This window comes from Lampris incognitus, chromosome 13 (genome assembly GCF_029633865.1).
Source record: "Lampris incognitus isolate fLamInc1 chromosome 13, fLamInc1.hap2, whole genome shotgun sequence".
Lineage (NCBI taxonomy): Eukaryota > Metazoa > Chordata > Actinopteri > Lampriformes > Lampridae > Lampris > Lampris incognitus.
This window is the reverse complement of record NC_079223.1, coordinates 47,502,167-47,529,400: the sequence shown is the minus strand read 5'-3', so window position 1 is coordinate 47,529,400 and position 27,234 is coordinate 47,502,167. Positions and strand designations below refer to the sequence as shown.

Genomic DNA, 27,234 nt, shown 5'->3' with positions numbered 1-27,234 from the left:
ATGTTAACTTGAATTTTAATAGGCTTGATTTGTACATTTGAAACATGAACGTGTGCAACAAACTATACAGTCAGCCCCAACGGCTAGCTCAAAAGATTGATTTTCTTCCTTGGTATACATACATGAAAGAATTCACAATCTACACTTTTAAGTACATAAAGTTTACAGTACAGTTATTTTTCTAAACCGAGACCAGGTCTCAAATTAAGCCACTAGATTACATATTTGTGTTTTCCTGCCCAGTGCGTTTATAATGCACACGTTGTCCAAAAAGATGTGAACTGCATCTCCCAGTTCACGTTACAATAAGTTCATGCCATGAGTGATTGAGGTCGTCCAAAACAGAACAGGAGCTCAAAACAGCACCCCCCCCCATCCCCCCAAGATGTTATCCGGCCTCGCCATCTATCCTCGCAAGGCAAGCGAGAAATATGTGCACGAGTGGTAGGGGGCTGCTCCACATTGGCTGATTTTTTTAAATTTTTTTTCTTTCTTTTTTTTTAACATTTAGGGAAAACATGACTGTGTACTGAAAATCTTGCTTTTCCCATATCCCAGAATCCGAGGAGATCTCTAAAAAAAAAAAAAAAAACGTTCCCGTCTGCTGTCACAAGTTCGATCTCGTTTCAACACCATCACCTTGACTTCATGACTCCAAAATGATGGGTCACCATCTACGCAGATGACATCACACTTACACTGCCAGTAACAAAATATACGTTGCTTTTCTTTCCATTTTGTCTCGAGAAACCTGACACATCTTTTGTGACCGACTAGCGGATAGCAGATTTCACGGTGAATCCGTAAATAACCAGGAAAAACGGGCTTTATTGACAATCATTTGTGACAGGTTTGGACAAAGGTGAACACGTGTCTACACTTCACAGCAGAGGAGTGAGACAATGTGTTGATATTCACAAGTACCAAGAGGACATGAGAAGATCTGTCTGAAACCCCCCCCCCCCCCCCCATGAAGAAACTTCCTGTGTTCTTGAAAAGTCACAAAGTCACAGAGTCACCGACATATTTTCTGGTGAACCAGGGGGAAGAAGAATTTCTCTCACGGTAACTGAGGCACAATGGATTGAAGAGGAGAATTCCGTCAAAAACACGACCAACCACCTTGTCGGGCCCTCCGCCAAGCGGGACCGCGAGGGTACTAATCACAGTATGGAACAAAGAAAAGCAGTTTTAAATCAACAGAGTGTGCTCTTGGCAAATTGCTTCGGAACACTAAATACTCTCAACACTGCATCCTTCTCGTAGTGACTAAAGGGCCGGCTCTGCCCGAACTTGTCTGTCCCGGACTGCAGATTTAGACAACCTATCTACAAGCAAAATAAAGTGGAGATTTTTTTTTTCCTTTACATATATATTGCACTCGACTGAAGTAGGGAATAGCAAGTAGGAATTAGACAAATGCGCACCGATTTAACAGTTACCAACTTTCAATTCTTTTTCCACATGGCAACAGGCGCCTTCACTTAATACTTATCTGTAGGGGCGAAAAACCGATTTGAAGCCATTTTTAAAAGGTTTGCATATCCTTCAGTGGGTCAGTCAAGAATAAACTCAAGATAATCGTTGCCACAATTTGGCAAGAGTTCTACAGTGATACCATGGTAGAGGCATGTGCTACAAGAAAGAAATCCGGTCCGACTCAAGACTCGACAAAAAGAGCACTTGTACAATTTAACTGTAAATATATGGAAACAAGTATTTTTAATTATATTCACATATCAGGCTCCTAAGATTAATTCGTTTGACTCCCGTTTTTTTCTCAATTTGGAAACACGAGCTCCTAAGAAAAAAAAAAAGCCACCTTTAAGCCCAGTACAGTAACTTCTGTTACTTCAAACAAACTCTTAAGAGAGGCAAACCTCTTCCTCACTGACTGAGGGAGCAAATGAAAACGCTTTTTAGGTGGGTTTCATAAAAGCCCCTCAGATCAACAGAGTGAAAACTCAATGCTAACCCTGTAACGTTGTGCAAAATCTCGGTGACTTTTTTTGGGCTCAGTGGTTTAGCTGTGAATAGCAGCACTTAAGGCTGACCTGACATGACATAACAGACCAACTCAAACAACATTCGTCTGTGACAAATGTGGACGATATTTTCGCTCTAATGCGGGCCCGATGGCCCACAGGCGTGCTTGCCGAGCTTAAACTGCATCAGCCATCATCGTTTCGATGGACTGCCGAAGAAGAAGCAGCACTTAATTAAACACTATTGTTTGCAAGGCCCACCTGAAGACATGCCAAGGAGTGGCGCATATGTATTACAGTGGGAGGATGGCAAGTGACAGGAGACAAACATATCAACTGTCAACGCACACAGAGATACTTCTGACTCATCTCACAGGACATTACTGGAAATGTACAGGAGTATTCGGGCAGGTGCCGGGAAGGAGAGGGGAAACGGTGCGAATGACGACCTCTAAACCAAATATAGATGAAATGAAACTGAACAACATATTAAGCGTCCATTTATTTCTTGCTGCGCAGGCGCTTGGAGTGCCGTGGGAGATCCGAGCTCTTCCTCGAACGTTTGAGCGACATACTGCCCTCGTCTTCTGGCTCTGTGGCTAAGCAGACCGCAGCTACTGCGGCCACAGCACTGGTTGCCAGGGTTGTACTGGAGGTGCTGGCGACAGCGGAAGACACAATGGCGACGTTGGAGGACGTGGAAGGAGCGGGAGCACTAGGTCTGGTCACGCCTCCTACATTGGCAGAGCTGCTGTCCATCAGTTCGCGAAGCTTGTGTTCCAGCTCAGCGAGGCGTGCGTTTTGCTCGCCGATGACCTGTGTCTGCTCCAGCAGCTTCTGCTCCTGGTCCTGCAGCTGCTTCTGCTGCTCCAGCTGCTTGACGCGCACCTCCTGCATCTCCCGTCGCAGGGCAGTCATAGATGCCCCGTTGACCTTCACCTGCTGCTGGACCTTGGTCATCTCGGAGCGCGATGGCGTATTCTTGGCCAAAAGCGACATGGTGGTCAGAGAGGTAGATGGACCTGCCACTGAAAAAGACAGCAGAGTGTTAGATCCTGACTGTGGATGGGACTGGAATAACAAAAGCAAGAAATACAAGAACAGGGGTGGGGAATCTTATCCAGAAAGGGCCAGTGTGGGTGAAGGCTTTTGTTCCAATCAAGCAGTTACACACCTGATCCCACTTATCAACCAATAGAGCAGGGGTGTCAAACTCCAGGCCTCGAGGGCTGCAGTGTCTGCAGGTATTTGTTGCACTACACCACCTGATTAAACTGGTTCCTTTCCCTCCTTGATCCAGGAGGTGAGCTAATTAGTGAAATCAGGTGGTGTAGTGCACGGTTGCAACCAATACCTGCAGACACTGCGGCCCTCGAGGCCTGGAGTTTGACACCTCTGCAATAGAGTCTTTGTTGAGGAACTTGATTAGGGGACACAGGTGTGTAATTGCTTGGTTGGAACAAAAACCTTCACCTGCACTGGCCCTTTCTGGTTAAGATTGCCCACCCCTCTACTAGATGGCCAAAAGCAGGGATATAACAATATTGACTGGATGAGAAATATTCAGTTTCCAAAAGATCCTTAATTCCGGAAAAAGAGAACTTGAGGCCGTGAGAAATAGACCTGTTGACACTGATTTTCTCAGACTATGAACAAGGTGTAGCAGCCATTGTGGCTGATGTGCCATTGGTTCAGGAGCAACAGTTCCCATCCTTGTAAAGTCAGATCCCAAGACCAAAGCTAACACAGGCAATCTAATGGATTACAAACTACATCAAACTATACGGGAACACTGTTGTGCTCTGTCCAACAGAAGCATGGTCACATTGGCATCATGTTTCAGTCTTTTTTCCCGCTGAAGTTGTTTCACAACCCATGTGTTTGCCGCTGCACCAGTGTTCCTCCTACCCAGTCAAAAATGTCAATATCAGCACATGCAGACTTGAGAGCATCTCCAGTAATGGTACAGATGACAATCAATATTATGAAACCTGACTCGATGTTCCCGATGGATAAAATAACCATTTATAAAAGGGAGAAAAGACACAGATTTCAACTTGAATTGGATGGATATTTTTGCTACAGTGAAACAATCATTTTGGTGCAGAACCATTCTATGGTACTGAAGTGAATTATTTGGAAGAAACACATAAAGTTGAACGCTACAGTTCTGAAAATGTACATGCAAGCAAATGTCCTTTTTGGTACTTTTCCACACGGAAATATTTAAAATGTTAACTAATCTCCAATCATCTAAGTCATAAATGTTTTTGTAGCTGCCAATTTTAGTGATAATTGTAAAATTTCTGAGAGCACTTAGTTTCACATCTTCATCACAGTAATCAAGAATGATAGAATGAGGCAGGCAGTGGTGAGTTTCAAGATAAAATGAAGTTTTGTCTAAAATGCAGCTATGGCAGACCAAGTCTTGGGAAGACCCTTACTATCAGATACTACATCAAAGTTCAGACATGTTTTTGTATGGTGGTTTAGAAGGTGCTGACGCAATAGCACTGACAACAGTTTTATCTCGAACTGATCTCTGGGACTTGGAGTGGTCAAACAACCATGGCAGATACCAGTTTTGCCATGGGTGTCAAATGATCTTCAAGATGAAGGGCCCTAATTATTATTATTATTTTTTTTTGTAGGATTTTCCCCCCCACACCTTTTTCTCCCCAATTGTACTTGGCCAATTACCCCACTCTTCCGAGCCGTCCCGGCCGCTGCTTCACCCCCTCTGCCGATCCGGGGAGGGCTGCAGACTACCACATGTCTCCTCCCATAAATGTGGAGTCGCCAGCCACTTCACCTGACAGCGAGGAGTTTTGCCAGGGGGGTGCGTAGCGCGTGGGAGGATCATGCTAGTCCCCCCAATTCCCCTTCCCCCTCGAACAGGCCAGAGGAGGTGCTAGCACAGTGACCAAGATACATACCCACACCTGGCTTCCCACCCGCAGACACAGCCAATTGTGTCTGTAGGGACGCCCGACCAAGCCGGAGGTAACACAGGGATTCGAACCGGCGATCCCCCATGTTGGTAGACAACGGAATAGACCACTACGCCACCCGGGGTGCCGAAGGGCCCTAATTAAACGATCTATAGCGCATTGTTTAAAGTGCATGGCGCAAGTGCATTTAGGGCATGTCCAGATCCCCTTTTGCTAGTTAAAGGACACATAATCTGGGCGCAATGTAAGGTGCAAGGCACAAAGGGGCTGTACCGAGTCTCTTAATCAAACACCGGTGTGTTTTGGGCGTAACATGAATTAAACTAATCAGCGTCATCGCCCATTCATTTCAAAAGCCAGGTGTGCTTGCACCTTCCCGCATAGCTATTTCGGCAAGTTGGATAAACAAGTAGGTTTTCTGCCGAGGAAACTGACCTGCTCGTGTGCCAAGTGAACGCAAGGGAGCAGCAGGACTCCACCAAAGCTCGGATTCCCTTTTCACATTGAATTTTTTAAATAGTGTGGCAGACACCGTAATAATTTTTCACACTGTAATGTTTTTAGTTGGGCTCTTTCGCATGTTTGTGCACTGCAGTGTGTCCCTGTGTGTGTAACAGGCAGAGTGTACGCCTATGTAGGCGCATCTTACCGTCTGAATAACACGCCCTTTCAATCGCAGGAAAATACTGCGCCATTGACTTTACACCAGGTTTTTTGGTTGGTCAATGACACAATCGCTTTCCGCTGCCTCAAGATAGCAGTGCGCCCGTAATGCGCCTGACCACACCTCACCGGAAGACCAACACGCCCACGGGCGCACAGCTGGGCGCAGGTACATTTGCTATTTAAACAACGTGGGCGCCGGGCGGGAAAACGAAAACTGCGTCGGTTGGAAACTAGCAAAGACGCCTACGCCGTGCTTTGTGCTGGGTGGATAGGGACCTTAACCTGCAAGAAGTGCTGCTCTCCGATTCACCAAAATGCTGGCCATTAAAATGACTAACTCAGCTGTTCCATCAAATGAAAGAACAAGAAGAGAAGCAATCTCTACGTTTTTTAAAAGATAATTCAACTTCGTTCTTTAACACAATGCAAAACATGGAACGAAAAGCAGGAATGGAGTGATAGCTGTGTTGAAAAAGCAACAGAAAAAAAAAAAAACCCCACAAAAAAACCCTGAAAATCTGAAAAATAAAAAAAAAATATATCACATCTTTTAATCATCCTACCTTTGACCTTTCTAACCCGCACATGCTCATGTCCATTACCTGGAGCAGAGCCGATGAGACGCCCAGACAGGTCTGCCCCAGGCAGCCGTTTCTTCAGGATCGGCACAATCTTCTCATCAAAGTACTCCATGGCCATGGAGGAGATGTCCCGCAGCTCCTGTAGCACCTCATGAGCTCGCTGCGGCGCACGCGTGGAGTTCACATACCGCAGCACGCGGTAAATCTCGTCGATCACCTTCGGACAGACAAACGGCAACGTGACACTGTGAAACTCAAAACGCACCTGAGGAGCTTAACAGTGACAAACTTGAACAGCCGGCATAATATGGGAGGCATCCTGCGTCCATATGTGCACAGAGGTAATCTACAGGGCAGGGCCGAGGCCTCATATTACATTTTGGAATGATGTTGGAATGGTGTTGGATTGGTGTTGGGAATGGGTCAGAAGTCTGCAGAACTTCACCATTTGCTCTTGCGTGAACACTGTGCCTAAGATATATGTGCCCTCCGCGTTAACAGTGAAATAGTTTTCTTAATCATATGATTTAGTGGTAAACTCACTCAATGCTGCCATGTCAGCGTGCTGGTACAGGGTGACTCCTGGAACAATAGTGCCCCACGCTGGTCAAATCAGAAAACCATGGTGGTGAACTAACCTTCTCACCAACCCATTTACCAAAAACATTTAAAAAGCACTTTTAAAATTCTATTCTTCAACCGCTGACCTTATTAATAACAACATAATGGTGTCCACACCAGGGCCTCATTCTCTGGTCATCAGTAACCAAGCTACTAGGGTGAGAATGATTTACATAAATCTACATCTTCTGAACATGGAGGCCGCCTTTAAATTTAGCCTAAAATAGTATCGAAGCAAACATTTCCAGAATTTAGACATGAAATACGGCAGGTGTTTCACCCTGCACAGGAATTAGCACACCAACAGCTCGAGATCTGGGTGAGGATGAATTTAAGGATCTGCTCTCTTTTTTCTATTTTTTGAAGTGCAGAAAACCGTGTCAGTAGTTTATAATCATAACACCATGTCTGTTGCAAGCCTACAAAATAAAGTTATATATTAAATGCACCCATCATTTGCTTAATAGAATACTTGCCCTCCAAAAACCGTGTGTTGCTCCCCCCCCCCTTCTTCCCAGTTGTATCTGGCCAATCACCTCACTCTTCCCAGCCGTCCTGGTCGCTGCTCCCCCCCCTCTGCCGATCCGGGGAGGGCTGCAGACTACCACATGCCTCCTCCCATACATGTGGAGTCGCCAGCCGCTTCTTTTCACCTGACAGTGAGGAGTTTCACCAGGGGGAAGTAGCGCGTGGGAGGATCACGCTATTCCCCCCACTCCCGAACAGGCGCCCCGACCGACCTGAGGAGGCGCTAGTGCAGCGACCAGGACACATACCCAACATGTGACTTCCCACCCGCAGACACGGCCAATTGTGTCTGTAGGGACGCCCGACCAAACCGGAGGTAACACGGGGACTCGAACCGGCGATCCCCGTGTCGGTAGGCAACGGAATAGACCGCCACGCTACCAGGACGCCCCCACATGTTGCTTCTTAACACGACATGTCGACTTCATGTATGCTGGAGTAAAAGCAAGATCATTTTATGCAGCAAAATACAAAGTACAACGATCCCTGTCGCCAGGCAGAAAACATCAAGATCAGCAAATACAAAACCATTTACCATGTGAATGATCACAGATTAGCCGTGTTTTATTCCATTCACCAGCCATAAAAAGTATCAAAATGAGCAATTTGTTTGCATACAAATCTTCAGGATTAAACCTCCAAATGCCACTTACACATTAGTCTTATCTACGTTTTGCCATGACTTGTGTATTTCTTCTGAGGTGAAAGACGCTGCGGCGGGGATGCCGTATGACCTCCCTTGTTTTGCGGTCGACCTTTGAGTAGAGTGAGACAGCCATACTCACCTTTCCAGGAATGAAGCAGCAGAGATTGGAGTCTACGTATTTCATGAAGGTCATGTTGAGCAGGGAGAGGCGCGTCTCGACGGCAGCCAGGATGTCGGCATGACGAGCTAGCGAGTGGTTCCTTCTCTCCGACTCTCGCCTGGCAACGAGTCATTGTCATCACATCAGTTAGGACTGAGCACATCAAGTGCGTTTGCGTACAAACCAACACCCTGATTACTGGGAATAATTAAATGAGGAAACAGTTCTTCTGCGGTAGGAATGGGGTTCGAAATAAGGCGATATCTCTGATACCCGGGGGATTTACATGCGTTCTTTTAACTACAGGTCGACTGTATAGCTGGTCCTCTATTATTTATTTATTTATTTGGATTTTTTTGCCTCTTTTTCTCCCCAATTGTACTTGGCCAATTACCCCACTCTTCCGAGCCGTCCCGGTTGCTGCTCCACCCCCTCTGCCGACCCGGGGAGGGCTACAGACTACCACATGCCTCCTCCCATACATGTGGAGTCACCAGCCGCGGCTTTTCACCTGACAGTGAGGAGTTTCACCAGGGGGACGTAGCACGTGGGAGGATCACGCTATTCCCCCCAGCCCCCCCCCCCAAACAGGTGCCCCGACCGACCAGAGGAGGCGCTAGTGCAGCGACCAGGACACATACCCACATCCGGCTTCCCACTCGCAGACGCGGCCAATTGTGTCTGTAGGGACGCGCGACCAAGCTGGAGGTAACATGGGGATTCGAACCAGCGACCCCCGTGTTGGTAGGCAACGGAATAGACTGCTACACTACCCGGACGCCCTCCGCAAAAAGCCAATAAAGACCAAGCAAAATTCTGAATGTGTTAAATCCCACCATGCTTATTCCTGTTTTAACATTATCTTGCAATAATCTGACACAGGGACATGTATTCTCAAACTGAAGGGACGCCTTTATCGACTCAGGATCCGATTATTAGTATGCCCATAAACACACCCAATGTTTGAGACGGGGAAAAGTTTACGACCTAATTTGACCCCAACGATCATGATTTATTTCTTAACAAGTTATGCACAGTATGCAAACATACCGAGTCATATTCTGTCTTTCAGACAGCTCGACAGTGCAGGACTCATACATACTGTCTCAAAAAGAAACCATCTAAATTTCTCATAGCCTCCAGGGGTTCCCAAACTTTTCCATGCCAAAGCCCCCCCCCCATAGCATTACCTTCTGGTCCCCCCCCCTGCAACATGTCTTTAAAAACCCATTGAAAATACTACGGCAAATATAGTAAAAAAAAAAAAAAACTGAATATATTTCCGTACTTTTATTAATGCAATAATAATTACATTTGTATTTCAAATCTGTAACCATGCCATTAGATCCAATATGCCTGTTTTCCATTATAAGCATTGTTTGTCAGTTTAACAACATTCCACATTACATTATAAATATTATTATATTAATTGTATATTATATACTATAGAATATAAATATTAATTATATATTAATAAAGTATATTTTATAATAATACACAATTTTATTTTCGACTTTTTTTTTTACATTTTCCCCTCATCTTACCTCCAATTTGCTGAGGCCCCCCGGCACCCCCCACTTTGAAAACCGCTGCTCTAGATCACACTTAGTGTCATGAAACTGCAATTCATCAAGTCTTTTAAGCATCCACGATGCACTTTGCTTGACTTGTGAGCCACTGAGTTAACCAAGAGAAGAGAGGACAGCAGCAAATTTCACAGCTTCAAACATGTGACCCTTAAGTCCTAACACCAATCTGATTTATTATTTTTTGGGACACATGAGGCAAGAGACGCTTGCACTCGAACAGATAGCAGTTTGTTTGTTTTTTTTGTTTTTTTTTTGCTTGATCTGATAATTCAGTCCATGAATTTAACTACTGGACAATTTCACAAGTTGTCCTCATACTTGCTGAAAATTCCTTTATGTTTCACAAGTTGTTTTTTAAACGACAACTTCCCCCAAAACCACATGAGCGCCATCCTGTGGTCACTAGTTCATCATCCAAGATCAGAAAGGTGCCTTTGTCAAGTAAAGTCAATTTTATTTGTATAGTCCAATATCAAGACTCCTTATTTTACACAACATGGTGAGAAACCTGGGCATGTTGCAGATCCCGGGGGAGCAATAAATACACAGACAGGTGATGCAAGAGAACGGAGGGTCGACAAGAGGACAGAGAATGGAATGTGTCACTCTGGAATCTTAGGAAAATGGCATCCGTGTGGTCCTTACGATACCTGCAAATAAAAAGCAATGTCATCATGGACACCCCCCCCCCCATACTCCATACCACCGTGGCAACACTGACCTGGGCAGCTGTGCTTTCACCTGTCTCTGGCACAGACTGTGGTAGCGCTCTACTCTCAGGAAACCTTGGTTCAGGATGCGCTGGCATATCATGTCCATCCGCTTGCACACCTGCAGGACAACACAGCCAATGACAGGCATGGGACAGAGCTTTTTTCTTCTTCTTTTTTTTTTGAAATAAATACATTTTTAACAGAAGGCTGAACATGAACCGTCTATTGTGCAGAGACCTGATCACAAAGCTGAAACATTTCACATTATGAATCTTTACAAATGAGAACTGGTCTTCAGAGATTGGAAACCCTTCTGGAAGAGCACCTGGATCAGCCGTGCTTCTGGGAGAGCACCTGGACGGGAAGACACGTGAGCGGTGAGCCGGCTCTACCTGCGGTCCGGCTCTACCTGCGGTCCGGCTCTGGGCAGCAACAACATTTTGAGCCGTCTTGCAAAGGAAAAACCGGCAGTATTCTAACAGATCGGTGCACGTTATCCGACCCGACGAAAATGGAACAGTCGGGAAACAAACCCCGAGGACAGGTAAAAGGCTTCGATAGGAGAACACCTCTCAAAGCCAGCACGGCCAAGTCGAGGAGGAGGAGGAGGAGGAGACGGCCGCGGCATTAAATTAATCCCCCCCCCCCTCTCGAAGGTCTAATAAGTCTCCCTGGTTCCGCTCAGCCCGGCCTCGGCTGTTTACACGGCAGATGAATCGGGGCCCTGGCTCGGCTGCAGCCAGCAGGCGGATGCGCTAAACTTGGGGGGGTGGGGGTGGTGGTGGTGGTGTTGATGATCGGACTAACTGTAAGCCAATCAATATGCATATTGCACTGCGGACATTTTCACGGGGCTGACTGCGATTCATGAGGAGGTGCACCGGGGAATCTCGGGTCCCCGACGGCTCCTCGAGGATTCCACGGCGGGGCCAGAGCGCCTCAAAAGGAGCCGTCAGCCATCCCGGGCTGCGCTGCACCGGGCTGCGTTGCAGAGACACACACACACACACACACACACTCGGCGGTTTGTTTTTGTTCTCCCTTACCGAGCGGAGCAGGCTGATTTCGTCGTAAGACAGGAAATTGAGAATGGTCTCTATCGCCACGATGGGAAGACCCAGCAGCGGGTTGTTCTGGTGCGGCTGGTCCGGAGGTGGCGTGGACAGTCTCGGTGACACGGCGTTCGAGTCAAGAGACACAACACCCCCATCGACTCTTTCCACGACGGCCGCCATCTTGCTTTGCTTTAGAGGTTGGCGGAAGTGACGTCAAACAGGGGGGGGAACCCGTTCAAGGCTTCGCGAGATGATACCGATGGCTGCCGCGCGCGCGCGGTCGCGCTCTCTTTGTGGGAGCGGCGGCCGTGTATTTTGGGTTGGTCTTCAGCGACGGGAATGTTGTCACGTTTGCCCGCAATTTTTGTCGAAATGATCTTAAATGCAAACGCCACACACTGCCTTACCCTAAAAGACCCGGGTTGTTTGTTGTGGCAAGCCACAAAATAACATCTTGGAACGTGTAGTTCGTCTTTTAATTTTACGGGCAAAATTCTTCGTGCGCAAGCAGAATTTTCTAATTCCCGCCCTTATTTGCGACACTTCCTGTCTGAACACGACTCCCCGAGGCGCCATTAGAGTGTTACAAGAGAACAATACTGTTAAACTTCCGGGACAATACCTTCACAGAATCCTGACAAGTCTCTGGCTCAACGCTTCTTTATTCTTATATGTATTTTCAATTTTAACGCAGTTGGTTTTCTTTCTTTTTTCTTTTTGTTTAATTTTATTATTTTTTATTCTGTTTATGTATTTTTTCATTATATAAAACATTGTTATATTTTAAATGGGGAGGCTGTTTTTTTCATTGTGAGCTTCCGTTTTCTGTCTGAAGTTGTATTTACATTGCTGTTATGGTGGTTCCTGTATGTGGGGGGGGGTTGCAATTAAAAAGAGAGAGAGAGACAGAGAGAAAGAGAGACAGAGAGAAAGAGAGAGAGAGGGAGAGAGAGAGAGAAAGAGGGGGAGAGAGAGAAAGAGAGAGATAGAAAAAGAAAGAGAGAGAGAAAGAAAGATAGAAAAAGAAAGAGAGAGCTAGAAAGAGAGGGAGAGAGAGAGGGGGGGGGGGGAGAGAGGTCAGGTCGATCTGACCAAACCCTGTTCCACCCACACTAGCAGCGTTATCGTTAACTTCTCTTTATCTGTGCACGTTCAGTTAAAGCAAAGCCCCTTCATTGTACTGTACGGGATGTGTGATTGATAGGCTGAATGGGTTAAAAGACAAATGGGGCGTCCGGGTAGTGTAGCGGACTATTCCGTCGCCTACCAACACGGGGATCGCCGGTTCGAATCCCTGTGTGGAAAACTGTGTGATGATCTGCCTGGGCCTGTCATCTTCTGTGCGCGGCATCCCCCGTGTTATGCAGCTGCTCGGCTGAGAGGGGGGCGACCTGGGTCAGGATCCTAGTCACCTCCCTGATGCCCCCTCTCCCCCCGTCCCTCTCCCCCTCTGTCTCTCAGGAAGATGCTCCAAGGAAGACCAGGGGTCCGTTGTGGAATTCCAGATTCCGCACTTGCCGCAACAACGCGGAGGAAGAGTTGGTGGATGCCGCCACGGAGAAAGAGCTTTCCATCAGCTGATGGGGGCAAGGGAGCCTAGGCTTATATTAGAGGTCACATTATCTAATTTACAAGGGCAAACAAAAAAGAGAAGGGAAGCAAAACAACAGAAGACAAAATAAGACAACTCGAGCAACAACATAAAAGAACACCATCCTCCAATCTACTTGATGCGCTCAAACAAGCACTAAGATTTCTAAATAGCCTAATCACCGAAAAGATTGAGGGCAACTTAATCAGAAATATGATGAAAATGGTAACAGGGCAAGTAGATTGTTAGCATTAAGACTTAAAAAACAGCAATCATCCAATCTAGTACAGAAATTAAAGCCTAATAGCTCAACACTTACACACCAGATGAGATTTCAGTCTTTTGCAGAATTTTATAAATCCCTATACAAAAACAGACACTTGCAAAGATGATAAAGAGTTAGCACAGTTTTTGAAGGACATCCAAATAAAAGCACTACCTGAGACCATGGCAAAAGAGTTGGATGAACCAATGAAGGAATAGGAAATACAGCAGGTAATCTCTACACTGAAAGACAATAAAAGCCCTGGACAGATGGGTATGTTAATAAATTTTATAAAAAAATTTTAAAGAGACAGTATCACCTTTACTATTAAAAGCTTACCACCATGCGCTACAATCTGGATGCATGGCCCCCTCCTGGAGGGAGACGACAATAGTTGTAAAACATAAGGAAGGCAAGGACCCCACCAAATGCCAGTCATATAGGCCTAGTTCACTACTGAATGGAGACCTGCGTATACTAAACAGCTATTCTATCGAGACCTGTCAATAAAATTATCACAGAAATTATTCATCCTGGTCAGACCGGGTTTGTCACAGGAAGAAGCTATGGGGACAATATCAGAACACTATTAAATTTAATAACTCATCCAAAAGTCAAGGAGGAGGAAGCAGTGATATTATCCCTCGACGCCCAGAAGGCATTCGATCAAGTATCCTGGCAATATTGCTTCAAACACCGAAACGATTCCAATCTGGCCCTACTTTCATAAGCGGATACAAACACTATATTCTAATCCACAAGCTGCTGTTAAAGTAAATGGGGTTCTATGATCGAACCGATTTGCCCTAGAACGTGGCTGCAGACAGGGTTGCTCCCTATCACCCCTGCTGTTCGATATTAGTATTGAACCACTAGCACAGCTTACTAGAGACGACAATAACATAAAGGGACTGACAATAAATGAAGAACACAAATTATCCTTATACGCAGATGATGTGCTTTTATATATAACCGAACCTACAACAACAATCCCACACTTAAAGGATCTTATTTCCTCATATGGGTACTTCTCGGGTTATAAAGTGAATGTGGACAAAACAATGGCAATGGATATAAGTGGTAGAATTCCTCAAGCGGTCAAACTCCAGAGTGGGTTTAAATGGCCTGAAGATGGCATTAAATATCTCGGTAAGCAAATCCCCCCATCGCTAGGAAAGCTATATGATGCAAATTACAAACGCATAATTCATAATATCAGTAAGGATTTGGACCGGTGGTCAACACTTCCCCTGTCTCTGTTGGGCCGTATTGAGAGTATACGCATGAATGTGCTACCTAAGCTTCTCTATCCATTTCAGATGATACCTACTGATATTCCTGAATCTATATTTGATAAATTAGACAGGCTCATTTCAAAATGTATATGGCAAGGAAAGCAACCAAGAATTAGACTAAAAACATTACAGCTATCTAAACCGCATGGAGGGCTCAAACTCCCGAATCTAGGATATTGTTTTTGGGCTGCACAGTTAAGACCTTTAACAATTTGGATTCAGGATCTGACATGTACTCGCTGGCTTAACGAGTGTGAGGCCCCTACAGACCTTGCCTTTCCTAGACGTCCCCTTAAAAGAAACTCAGATGGGTGGATGGACTCGAGTTGCACTAAACACCTGGAGGGAAATAAAACTGTCTTTTGGATTGCCTAAAGTCATTGCTGCACTAACTAGTATCGGATCTATAAAGGATTTTGTACCCTCCCATGTAGACGCAGGTTTTAGAAAATGGTCGGAACATGGTCTCATCCAAAGGAGTTGAATCAAGTGCAACTGGACTTGGTATATATCCGTGAAGACGTTTCGCCTCTCATCCAAGAGGCTTCCTCAGTTCGTGCCTTTCTGACTAGACCAAGCTAGTCTGACTAAACCAAGCTGGTCTAGTCAGCTGATTCAACTCCTTTGGACTCCCTTTTGTTAGATTATCTGTAAACCACATTGGTACAGCTGGGGGGGCGGACAGCAGGCAAAATTGTGAATTTGGTTGTATAAGATGTTGAAATTGAAATAAAAACTAAGTTCAGAAAATTGAGTCGAAAAACAGGCTCAAAACTAAATGATCCATCACGCACCCCCGCACCCCCCCCCACACACACACACGTACAGCTTGTCTAGTTTTATAATGGACGTGTCCATTATATGATGTGAAGGAAAGGGGGGAAAGGACATTTGTCCTCATGCAAAGTCTTCCAGATTCTAGCCTCAGCTTTCCTTCGCCATCAGTTGGCAGGGGTTACGCCCCGCATCGTTGTTGTGTGGATGATTAATGTGTGCAGGCCTGCACGTTGCATGGATGTGTTGCTCTGTCCTGGTGTGTTGTGCTTGTTTGTCCCCATAATTCTCTCTTTCTTGCAGAAGCTGCAGCTCGGATCCCCTGTCCATCAACACACCTGCTCCTATCACCAACCAGCCACGCCCTGCTCCTCCTCCTGTATAGAGGCCTAGTTCCTCCACTGGCCCCTCTCGGCCTCCCGGGTGGTGGCGGGATCAGGAGGCGAACGGTTGGTCTGGTTGGGTTTTGTGTTAGCCTTGTTTGTGGTTGTTTGAGACTATGAGTTAGTGTACCTCTGTTCAGCCTACGTTTGTTTGTTGGTTAGTTTTTCTTTGTCCTTTTCTCGTTTAAGCTCATAGGGCAGATTAGGGTAAGGTGGGAAGTCTAGACACCCTGGGGTCTACATTTACTTTACACTTGGTTTGTTTATGTTATTCTTCATTAGTTTAGCAGTGGGCACCAACCCATGTATTCAGGGGCGCTTGACGCCTGTTGAAGGGGGGGGGTCTTTTCAGTTTATAGTTTATTTGGTGCCACTGATTAGCGCCCTATGTTCCCTATGTTCCCTATGATGCAGTATTTTGTGTTACATAAATATTTCTTATATTGGCTTCCTGCTTAAGTTGTGGTTGTGCGTGGCTGCACCCACATTTGGTTTGTTCTGTTGTGGTAAATGTTGGTCATCTGGCCACTAGGGGGCGGAACAACAGAGCTGTGTGTGGGCGAGAATCCGGCGATACGACACGTATCATGATACAGGGTTACGAGTCAATATCCATCCCTCCACCCATTACCCCAACCGCTTGTCCTGCTCTCAGGGCCGCGGGGATGCTGGAGCCTATCCCAGCAGCCACTGGGCGGCAGGCGGGGAGACACCCTGGACAGGCCGCCAGGCCATCACAGGGCCCACACACACACCCACACCCACACCCACACCCACACAGACACGGAGAGAACATGCAAACTCCACACAGAGGACGACCCGGGACGACCCCCAAGGTTGGACTACCCCGGGGCTCGAACCCAGGACCGTCTTGCTGTGAGGCGACCGCGCTAACCACTGCGCCACCATGCCACACGGTTATTGTGATACTGTAAATTGATATATTGTGACGTCATAGGCCTGTGTTCTTTGCGCTTATGCTACTTCCGGTCTCAGTTTACGTTGTTGGGTTGGAGTGGAAGAGTCAGATGGCCGAAGATAGGTTACAACACTGCCATCTAGCGGTCGTGGGGTTACACACAACACACGAACCTTTGCATGTAAACAAACATCCATACAGTGGTTTTGAGAATCGATACGGTATCACAACGGGTAACCTCGCGATACTCCGGTGTACTTTCTTACACCCCTATCAGTTTAGCTCAAAAACTCTTCTGTAGCCTGTTGAGAAGCACTACATTTACACCATGGTGATTCATAGTGTAACGTGCATGGATTAGTAGACACGCTGGCCGCTGACTGGCGGGTCTGACCCTCTAGTCTAGCGGTTAGCGACGTCGCCTGCGGTGCGGGCGATACGGGTTCGCTTCCCGGCCGCGGCAGTTCCTGTGGTTGCGTTGTCCCCCGAATTCGCTACAATATACTTACCCGCACTGATTTAGTAACAGCTATACATGATAAATATACATTTACTGGGTAAACTGCTGATTTCAGAATTTTTAAAAAACGGCTTGAGAACTCCGATAAGTTCCATTACCAGTAAGGCTCCCACCACTTTATGTCAGAGAACCACACAAAACAATGTGCCGCAACATGCGACAGAGACCCCTTTGCAGACTGCTTAGTGTTGCCCACCACTTGCTTTAGATAGCCTGCCTGTATGCCACATCTTTTACCTCCGTATGTAATTCAAAACTCGCGTCCTTTAAAGTTTGTCTCCCCAATTGTATCCGGCCAATTACCCCACTCTTCCGAGCCGTCCCGGTCGCTGCTCCACCCCCTCTGCAGACTACCACGTGGGGAGTCACCAGCCGCTTCTTTTCACCTGACAGTGAGGAGTTTCCCCAGGGGGACGAAGCGCGTGGGAGGATCACGCTATCCCCCCCCCCCCGTGCCGGCGCCCCGACTGACCAGAGGAGGCGCTAGTGCAGTGACCAGGACACATACCCGCATCCGGCTTCCCACCCGCAGACACTGCCAACGCGCTCTGTGCATAACTGTAGTCCACCGACTTCCGGTTTCTACCGCAGCGGTCATACCAGTTTCCTGTTTGGTGGCGCGCGTTATTGACAATGGCGTATTTTTCGCGACGCCTGCGAGATTTACCGTGGATACATGTCAACCACGTGCTTCCACCTAACGGGTGAGACGTTTCAAGTTGTACATGTCAAGTTACGGCCACAGGTAACGAGGATGAGTGTCCTCATACTGAAGGCGAAAAATACACCATTGTCAATAGCACACGCCGACAAACAGGAAACCGGTATGCCCGCTGCGGTAGAAACCGGAAGTCGGTGGACTACAGTTATGCACAGAGTTGACTGGGTCTGTGGGGACGCCTGACCAAGCCGGGGGTAACGTGGGAATTCGAACCGGCGATCCCCGTGTTGGTAGGCAACTCCACCCAGATGCCCCATCCTTTAAAGTTTCCTGCTAGATATTTAAATCAGTGAAGCAATTTAAATATCTGGACTAGCGGATAGTGTAACTTTTTTATTACATGCCACGCACTGACTTCACACTTGGTTCATACAAGGGAGACTGAGTTCCCTGAAAACCTCCCGTCTTCTGCAGCTCGCTTTCGAGGAGCTGGAAAAATAATACATCCGGATACCAAAAAGAAAAATCATACGCTTGTGTCTACATCAGCTGATCCAAAGAGAGCAATAACACAATTTCACGAAGCACAATAGCCGTGGCTCTGATGAATTGGTCAGGTTTTAGTGCAGAATCTGGAGCAGGAAACGCACTCTGGGGGTCCCGCGTCAACCGTCCGATCCCGGCTCGGCACACGTACTGTGCTTTGTCCGCTCTCGTGCGATGGAGGCGATGTGTTTTGTTCTTGCAACTTCATTCCATGTCCGTCTGATCCAGTTCATTCATAAACCTCTGACACTTGGCCATGAGGACTTTGATGGCCTCTGTGACCAGGACATCTGGAGTCAGGATGCCCGTCGACTCCACGGTGACTGCAACAGAAGAGCAACATATGAAGACGTATACGCGTGGGAAAACTGAACAACCGTATCGACGAACTGTTGCGGGTGTTTCTAAAGCGAGAGCGGGCCCCTACAGCCCCGGGTCCGCCGCTGCACCCTCCGATCCAGATGTGAAGTGATGCCAGGAGGGCTGCAGACTACCACATGCCTCCTCCCATACATGTGGAGTCACCAGCCGCTTCTTTTCACCCGACAGTGAGGAGTTTCACCAGGGGGACGTAGCGCGTGGGAGGATCACACTATTCCCCCCAGTTCCCCCTCCCCCCTGAACAGGCGCCCCGACCGACCGGAGGAGGCGCTAGTGCAGCGACCAGGACACACACCCACATCCGGCTTCCCACCCACAGACACGGCCAATTGTGTCTGTAGGGACGCCCGACTAAGCCGGAGGCAACACGGGGATTCGAACCGGCGATCCCCGTGTTGGTAGGCAACGGAATAGACCGCTACGCCACCCGGACGCCCCGTGTTACCGAGTCTTAATTGCAACGTGGCTCCCCAGTTGAAATATTTCCATTGACATCGATTTCAGTGTAAGGCGTAGGTGTCGATATCGGCCGGTCCGCTGCTTCAAAGGCATTCTGGCATAAAAACATGTGGGGAATAACGGAAACCTACATATGAAATGGTCCCGCACTCTTCCGAGTGTCACCAGGTTCCTCAGGTCATCGTGCCGAAGGACTTCCCTGCTACACGTGTCCAGCCGGTTGTTGGCGACTTTGGCCACCTTTGTTCCTGGGGGGTGAAATATACAGACAATTTAAAGCCCCAACCGAAGATCGATCGCTGGCATAGTAATTACGATCCCCTCGCAGAAAATTCACAAAGGCTTCAAACTCCTTTGCTTCGTTAGTTTGTGTAAATCGAAATTAATCTGATTTTGTCAAGGATTTGTAGGAGGTTAACATGGTCGGTGCAACAATGGAAGTGTTCTCTTCTGCACATTGACTTGCTTCAGACCCACTTCACTTTTCTTTTTTTAATTTTCCCCCCTTCTTCTCCCCAATTGTATATGGCCAATTGCCTCCCTCTTCCTCGCCGTCCCGGTCGCTGCTCCACCCCCCCCGCCGATCCGGGGAGGGCTGCAGACTACCACATGCCCAAGGCTCAGCGTTTTCAGTTTTTACCTATTTTCACCAAAAAATACCCAGATTTTACGTTTCCACGGATCCAGAAGTTGCTCCTGTTCGTGTGAGGTTATGCAACAGTGCCCTCTTGTGGCGAAACTCGGCGTGCTGGATGGCTTTGAAAAATAAAAACCAAAAACGCCGAGCCCTGCACATGCCTCCTCCGACACATGTGGAGTCGCCAGACGCTTCTTTTCACCTGACAGTGAGGAGTTTCACCAGGGGGACGTAGCACATGGGAGGATTCCCCTTCCCCCCGAACGACCAGAGGAGGCGCCAGTGCAGCGACCAGGACACAAACCCACATCCGGCTTCCCACCCACAGACACGGCCAGTTGTGCGTGTAGGGACGCCCGACCAAGCCGGAGCATTTCGATGACACTCCCCCCTTGTCACTAACATACCTACACCTCACCACCTCCACCCACAACCCACAACCAGCACTTTCCTCGGGGAAACACTGGCGTATTTATAATGAAACTGTTGTACCTGAGAGAAATGTTACTTTCAGATTCGAGGGGCAAAAGACTGCTTTTATTTACCGTTGTGGTCTTCCAGCTCTATCACCCCTTGCGAGAAACACCGTTTGAAACGCTCGGCCTTCTCCCCCTCGACAGGCTCCAGCAGCGTGATCTCTGGAAGGAGTCTGTAGCTGGCCGTGGCCACCGGAGAAAACTTAGCATGGTCCTTACCTGGGAAGGAAAAACCACAGCGATTGGCAGGATATCACCGATTTCCGGGTAGGTTCAAAATTGTGTTTACTTCCGTCACCCTCGCTAAATGATTAGGAATGCTCTGTGTTGTGTCACGTCACTAGCCCAGACACTAAAGCCACTTGCCGATGCCTTTCACACAGTGCATGACGATGTCCAGCTCCTGCCCTGGACGCAGCTGGGCTACCAGGATGTCCCCGTGCACCGGACCGATGTCAGCATCCGGAAACACATATGCCTGGTTGCCGATGGGAACCCATTTGATGTCCTTGGAGTACACTAAGGGGAGGACGAAATCACGTCAGTCGAGAATTACCTGCCCTCAACACTCGCCATCACCACATGTCGGCCTCTTCCCCTCGCTGAAACTTATTCAGTCATGCAAATGTCTTTTTCCTGCTCTTCCGTGGACCACGACTTGCCAGCTCTTACCCATGTGGTTTATGTACAGCTCTTGTGGATCCGAGGTGTCTTTACTGGCTCTGGGATTCCTAGTGCACTTAATCTTTAGCTGAAGCTGAATTGTGTCGATTTCTGAACCTTCTTCCTCTTCAGACTCTTGACCTGCAGGGAGCAAAAACTGTATCACCGGAGGACGAACGAACACCAGTAACGTTGTGGATGCAAAGACAAACTGAGAACCAGCTTATTTAGAAGGAGCTCATCTAACGTAGCGTTGCCCCATATTGTTATTATCTCTGTTATTTTTGGATTTTTTTCCCCCTTTTTCTCACCAATTGTAGTTCGCCAATTAACCCAATTTTCCGAGTCATCCCGGTCTCTGCTCCACCCCCTCTGCCGATCCGGGGAGGGGCTGCAGACTCCCACACGCCTTCTCCGACACATGTGGAGTCACCAGCCGCTTCTTCTTTTCACCTGACAGTGAGGAGTTTCGCCGGGGGGGCCGTAGTGCGTGGGAGGATCACGCTGTTCCCCCCTCCCCCCCCCGACCGACCAGAGCAGGAGGCGCTAGTGCAGCGACCAGGACACGTACCCACATCCGGCTTCCCACCCGCAGACACGGCCAACTGTGTCTGTAGGGACGCCCGACCAAGCCGGAGGTAACACGGGGATTCGAACCGGTGAGCCCCGTGTCGGTAGGCGACGGAATAGACCGCCGAGCTACCCGGACACCCTCACCATATTATTTTAGTAGTAAAACAGGTCTTGTCGACTGATTTCAATCAATGTTTTAGTTCCAGTTCGGGTCGTAACTAGTCCTTAATGCAAATGCGGTTCAAGCATACTCCTTGGGACCCTTCAAAATGAAACAAGTCGTTCCAAACATGCCCTTTATCCCTGGTTGTGTTCAGGGGAGAAGCTGAGCTATGGCAGTGGCAGGAATCACGCCAAATGTCCATATATCGTTGCCCAAAACAGTATATAAAGAAACGTTCATCGTCTTTGTCCAGAATGTAAAGAGCGTCACTTCACCTGCGTTTTTATACTCAAACAGTCGGGGGTCAGCCTTGATGGGGATGAGGCCCAGTCTGTGGGCAAGGATTTCATCCTGGACAATGGATGTGTTATTGTAGATGAAGACCTTCTCAATAGCCATCGTGGGCACCTAGAAGGAACAAGACACGGACGGTTATCAGATGATGTTTGTTAAAAATGAAAAGGCGAGTCAAGACTTTTTTTTTTTTGGATCCCCCCCCCCACCCCCCTTTTCACCCCAATTTACTTTGGCCACTCTTCCGAGCCGTCCCGGTCGCTGCTCCGCCCCCTCTGCTGATCCGGGGAGGGGCTGCAGACTACCACATGCCTCCTCCCATACATGTGGAGTCGCCAGCCGCTTCTTTTCACCTGACAGTCCCCCCCCCAGGCGCCCCGACCGACCAGAGGAGGCGCTAGTGCAGCAACCAGGACAGGCACCCACATCCGGCTTCCCACCCACAGACACGGCCACTTGTGTCTGTAGGGACGGCACAGGTAACACGGGGATTCGAACCAGCGATCCCCGTGTTGGTAGGCAACGGAAGAGACCGCCACGCCACCCGGACGCCCAGTGAAGACATTTTTCTCCCCCTTTCTTCAACATCTTCTCAGTGCAGAAAGACTGTCGGCCTTTTTCCCCTCACTGAAATGTATGAACTCATGTACGTGTCATGATGCACGTGTCACATGTCCACAAACTGGGACATGTGACACGCCGTGACAGCGGTTTCGCTCTGAAGGGTGGCTAAACTTGGTTTTCGTGCCAAATACCATGCATTCAACTCCTAACATGCAGCGAAAGAACCTTCGCCTGACAATGACAACGTCGTTTAGTCCCGGCTGCAGAGTTCAAGAGGTCATACCTCCGCCAGTAGTATCCTGCGGAAGGCGTTGGCGATGGACGCGTCTATCCCCACCATGTCGAACTCCATCGAATTCTCATCCAGGTCCACGATGTCGATTCGGAAGTTCTGCAACGGTGACAGGCGACACATCCTGATCAAACTTCTACTCAAGAAACACACCTGTAACAGGCCTAAACCGCTCGGCGTGAACGAACGGTCACATGTGCGCCACCTTTTTAAATTTCTCCATGTCCCAAGCGTCGTCATAGCCGGGGTAGTTCCCTGGGAAGTCCGTCGAATGAACCTGAATGGAAAGAAATGTGGCAAGGGTTGGGAAAAAAAACAAACAGCGCATGGAGAATTCACACAGGCAAGCGGAGTCGAGTTGTACGCGGCGTTTTTAAAGCGAAGTTGACGACTGCTGCTTTATACGGAGCCTAAACCGGTCCGGTGAGAGGAGGCAGCTGGTTGTAGACCGAAATAAAGGTGTAGTGACCAAATAGCTTGCGTCTATCGTTAGTAACCGCGTCGGTTGTTTCTGCAGCGAGGAATCGATTTTGAGTCCCTCCAATCACAATTTTGTGTTTTGTTTTGGATTTCTCCCCCCTTTTTCTCCCCAATTGTACTCGGCCGATTAATCTGAAATCTCATAAACAGAAAAAAAAAACAACTATCTGCAAAACTCAGTAGCGTTTATTGCAGTTTTTCCTCATCCGAGTCGAGGCTCTAAGGACAGGGAGTGTTGTATATTGCACGAATTGTAAAGCCCTTTGGGACTACCTTGTTTTTATTATTATTTATTTCTGATTTTTTCCCTTTTTCTCCCAATTTAGGGGCCGATCGATCCCTATTCTAGTTCAACACCCACCCTGATACTGCATGCGTTCGCCGACCGCGTCTCTCCGGCCGGCAGTCTCGAAGGAGACGCCTCCCCCACTTCTGTGACAAGGCGACTCCAGGCCGAACCGCTGCCCCCCCCCCCCCCCCACACACACACACACAGACACGCATTCATGTGACGAACACAAGCCGACTCCGCCCCCCCTCCCGAAGACGGCGCTGCCAAGTATCGCTGCTTCATCGAGTCCGGCCATAGTCGGATGTGACGAGCGGGACTCATTTTTCATTTTGGGCAATACAAAGTATATTCACTTAACTTGTCTTGTTGGAGAGTTAATTAAAGCTCACTGACACTAAGGCAAAGACTGTTAACAGGAAGATTTGGTAAAAAAAAAATACATCTTCAAAAATTGCAGGAGTACCAGTACCAGTCGCACAATCCCAAACAAAACTACAAAACGGGCGGGGTGTCCAGGTGGTGTAGCGGTCTATTCTGTAGCCTACCAACATGGGGATCGCCGGTCCGTAACGTATACTACTACTACTACTACTACTGCTACTGCTACTACTACTACTACTGCTACTACTACTACTACCACTACTACTACTACTACTACTACTGCTACTACTACTGCTACTACTACTGCTACTACTACTACTACTGCTACTACTACTACTACTACTACTTCTACTACTACTGCTGCTACTACTACTGCTACTACTACTACTTCTACTACTACTTTCGGCTGCTCCCGTTAGGGGGCGCCACAGTGGATCATCCGTTTCCATCTCCTCCTGTCCTCGGCATCTTCCTCTGTCACACCAGCCACCTGCATGTCCTCCCTCACCACATCCATAAACCTCCTCTTTGGCCTTCCTCTTCTCCTCTTCCCTGGCAGCTCCATATTCAGCATCCTTCTCCCAATATACCCAGCATCTCTCCTCCACACATGTCCACACCATCTCCATCTTGCCTCTCTTGCTTTGTCTCCAAACCGTCCAACCTGAGCGGTCCCTCTAATATACTCGTTCCTAATCCTGTCCTTCTTCATCACTCCCAATGTAAATCTCATCATCTTCAACTCTGCCATCTCCAGCTCCACCTCCTGTCTTTTCATCAGTGCCACTGTCTCCAAACCATATAACATAGCTGGTCTCACTACCATCTTGTAAAACTTCCCTTTAACTCTTGCTGGTACCCTTCTGTCACAAATCACTCCTGACACTCTCCTCCACCCACTCCACCCTGCCTGCACTCTCTTCTTCACCTCTCTTCTGCACTCCCCGTTACTTTGGGACAGTTGACCCCAAGTATTTAAACTCATATGCCTTCATCACCTCCACTCCTTGCATCCTCACCATTCCACTGTCCTCCCTCTCATTCACGCATAGGTATTCTGTTTCGCTGTTACTGACTTTCATTCCTCTTCTCTCCAGTGCATACCTCCACCTCTCCAGTGCATACCTCCACCTCTCCAGTGCATACCTCCACCTCTCCAGGCACCCTACTCTCACTACAGATCACAATGCCATCCGTGAACATCATAGTCCACGGAGACTCCTGCCTGATCTCGTCCGTCAGCCTGTCCATCACCACTGCAAAAAAGAAAGGGCTCAGAGCCGATGCTTGAGGTAATCCCACCTCCACCTTGAACCCATCTGTCATTCCAACCACACACCTCACCACTGTCACACTTTTCCCGTCACCACCTTGCAGTCTCTAATGTCTTACAGACCACACCTCCTACATAAGATATAGTCCACCTGTGTGCACTTTCCTCCACTCTTGTACGTCACCTTGTCTGTGTTCCTCCCTCCTCTTTAACTACGTACTCACCACAGCCGTTCCCATCCTTTTCTCAAAATCCACCACCATCTGTCCTTCCACATTCCTCTCCTTGACACCATACCTACCCATCACCTCCCCATCACCTCTGTTCCCTTCACCAACATGCCCATTGAAGTCCGCTCCACTCACCACTCTCTCCTCCTTGGGTACCCTCTCCACCACGTCATCCAACTCCCTCCAGAATTCTTCTTTCTCCTCCATCTCACACCCAACTTTCAGGGCATATGCGCTGATAACATTCATCAATACACCTTCGATTTCCACCTTCATACTCATCACTCTGTCTGTCACTCTCTCCACCTCCAGCACGCTCTTGACATACTCTTCCTTCAGAATTCAGACACTCTCCTCCACCCACTCCACCCTGCCTGCACCCGCTTCTTCACCCTCTCTTCTGCACTCCACCGTTACCGTGGACAGCTGACCCCAAGCGTTTAAGCAAGCCCCACCATCTTTAAACGCATCAACCTCAAGGGCTACAATAACGACCCCACCTCTAGGTACCCCGACCTCGTGTCACGGCCATCACCACCCCAACAACACGCGTCTCCTCGGCTCAACATGGACGTTGCGCAGCAAATGCGCGCCGACATTAGGAGACACCCGAACCGCCACCACGGCGGAGCGAAGCGACCGGAACGTTCGCCGAACCCGCCACGCAACAGCCCACTCACGTTCTTCACGCCGAACTCCTGCAGGATCACACGACTTCGTATTTTCTCCACGTTGCTCATGGCCGCTGCCATCTTCCCCCCCCCCCCCCGAGAGTGCGGAAAGGCGAAATAACACGTGGGCGGGACTTAGCGTGTGACGTCAGTTGGACGCCCATATAGGGGTTTCCGGATGCAGCCTCTCTCTCTCTCTCTCTCTCTCTCTCTCTCTCTCTCTCTCTCTCTATGTGAAATGCGCGGTGTGTTTGTATGTACAGTTATTTCTTTAGTTACTTATTCGCTCGTTTTCTTATTTTAACGTATTGCATATGAAAAACTGTGTTGTTTATAAGGGTGGGGGCACCTCTAGTCACTGTGTTGTTTGTAAGGGTGGGGACACCTGCAGCCACTGTGTTGTTTATAAGGGTGGGGACACCTGCAGTCACAGTATTGATTATAAGGGTGGGGACACCTGCAGCCACTGTGTTGTTTATAAGGGTGGGGACACCTGCAGTCACTGTGTTGTTTCTAAGGGTGGGGACACCTGCACCTCCTGCACCACCTCCTGGCCTTACTCCACTGCCACCTGGTGTCTTGCACACACACACAGTACATCTACTCTCTCTACATCTACATCTACCTCTACTATCCTCTCTCCCTTTAGTAGTCATAGTGCCAACAACATTCAGAGTTCCGACTCTCACCTCCACACCCCTCCCTACCCGTCCTCCTCTCCTGCTGCCTCTGGACGTGCCCTCCCCCTCTCTTCTCCTTCGCCCCGACGGTAGCATAGTTTCCGATACCCAGTGCTGGCCGTGGGTAACCTGGGCCTCCGACCCGGTATGGAAATCTGATTCATGATCTGCATATTTGATTTGGCCAAGCTTTCAACACCAGATGCCCTTCCTGGAGCAACCCTCCCCATTTAACCGAGGTGTGGGACCGGCAGTAAGAATGCACCGGCTTCTGCG

General features: G+C 48.3%; 2 protein-coding genes across 3 annotated transcripts; both read right to left on the bottom strand.

Moving 5' to 3' along the window:
* fbxo28 (F-box protein 28) lies at positions 1-11,764 on the bottom strand. The gene is made up of 5 exons (XM_056292019.1): positions 11,487-11,764; positions 10,449-10,558; positions 8,118-8,256; positions 6,205-6,400; positions 1-3,013 (listed from the first exon to the last, which is right to left on the bottom strand). The coding sequence occupies exons 1-5, from the start codon at positions 11,673-11,675 to the stop codon at positions 2,487-2,489; spliced, it is 1,161 nt and encodes a 386-aa protein (XP_056147994.1). The 5' UTR covers positions 11,676-11,764; the 3' UTR covers positions 1-2,486.
* Positions 11,765-18,281: 6,517 nt separating this feature from the next.
* On the bottom strand, positions 18,282-26,378 carry polr1c (RNA polymerase I and III subunit C). 2 transcript variants are annotated; one of them, XM_056292034.1, is made up of 9 exons: positions 26,288-26,373; positions 23,157-23,228; positions 22,943-23,050; positions 22,077-22,209; positions 21,075-21,206; positions 20,769-20,921; positions 20,472-20,621; positions 19,421-19,537; positions 18,282-18,772 (listed from the first exon to the last, which is right to left on the bottom strand). In XM_056292034.1, exons 1-9 carry the CDS (start codon positions 26,357-26,359, stop codon positions 18,654-18,656), a joined length of 1,056 nt encoding a protein of 351 aa, XP_056148009.1. In that variant the 5' UTR covers positions 26,360-26,373; the 3' UTR covers positions 18,282-18,653. The 2 variants fall into 2 exon arrangements, with proteins under 2 accessions (XP_056148009.1, XP_056148010.1); XM_056292035.1 differs by lacking the exon at positions 23,157-23,228 and having other exon boundaries at positions 26,288-26,378.
* Positions 26,379-27,234: the final 856 nt, after the last annotated feature.

What these genes read in the sequence shown, in the direction of transcription:
- fbxo28 (XM_056292019.1), bottom strand. Translation starts at nt 11,675, where the DNA reads ATGGCGGCCGTCGTGGAAAGAGTCGATGGGGGTGTTGTGTCTCTTGAC. An exon ending in GTGAAAGCACAGCTGCCCAG is followed by an intron (nt 8,257 to 10,448) that starts GTCAGTGTTGCC and finishes ACTCGTTGCCAG; the next exon opens with GCGAGAGTCGGAGAGAAGGA. An exon ending in TCTCATCGGCTCTGCTCCAG is followed by an intron (nt 3,014 to 6,204) that starts GTAATGGACATG and finishes TGTCTTTTTCAG; the next exon opens with TGGCAGGTCCATCTACCTCT.
- polr1c (XM_056292034.1), bottom strand. Translation starts at nt 26,359, where the DNA reads ATGGCAGCGGCCATGAGCAACGTGGAGAAAATACGAAGTCGTGTGATC. An exon ending in ACATGGAGAAATTTAAAAAG is followed by an intron (nt 23,051 to 23,156) that starts GTGGCGCACATG and finishes TCACCGTTGCAG; the next exon opens with AACTTCCGAATCGACATCGT. An exon ending in GCACTGTGTGAAAGGCATCG is followed by an intron (nt 20,622 to 20,768) that starts GCAAGTGGCTTT and finishes TTTCCTTCCCAG; the next exon opens with GTAAGGACCATGCTAAGTTT.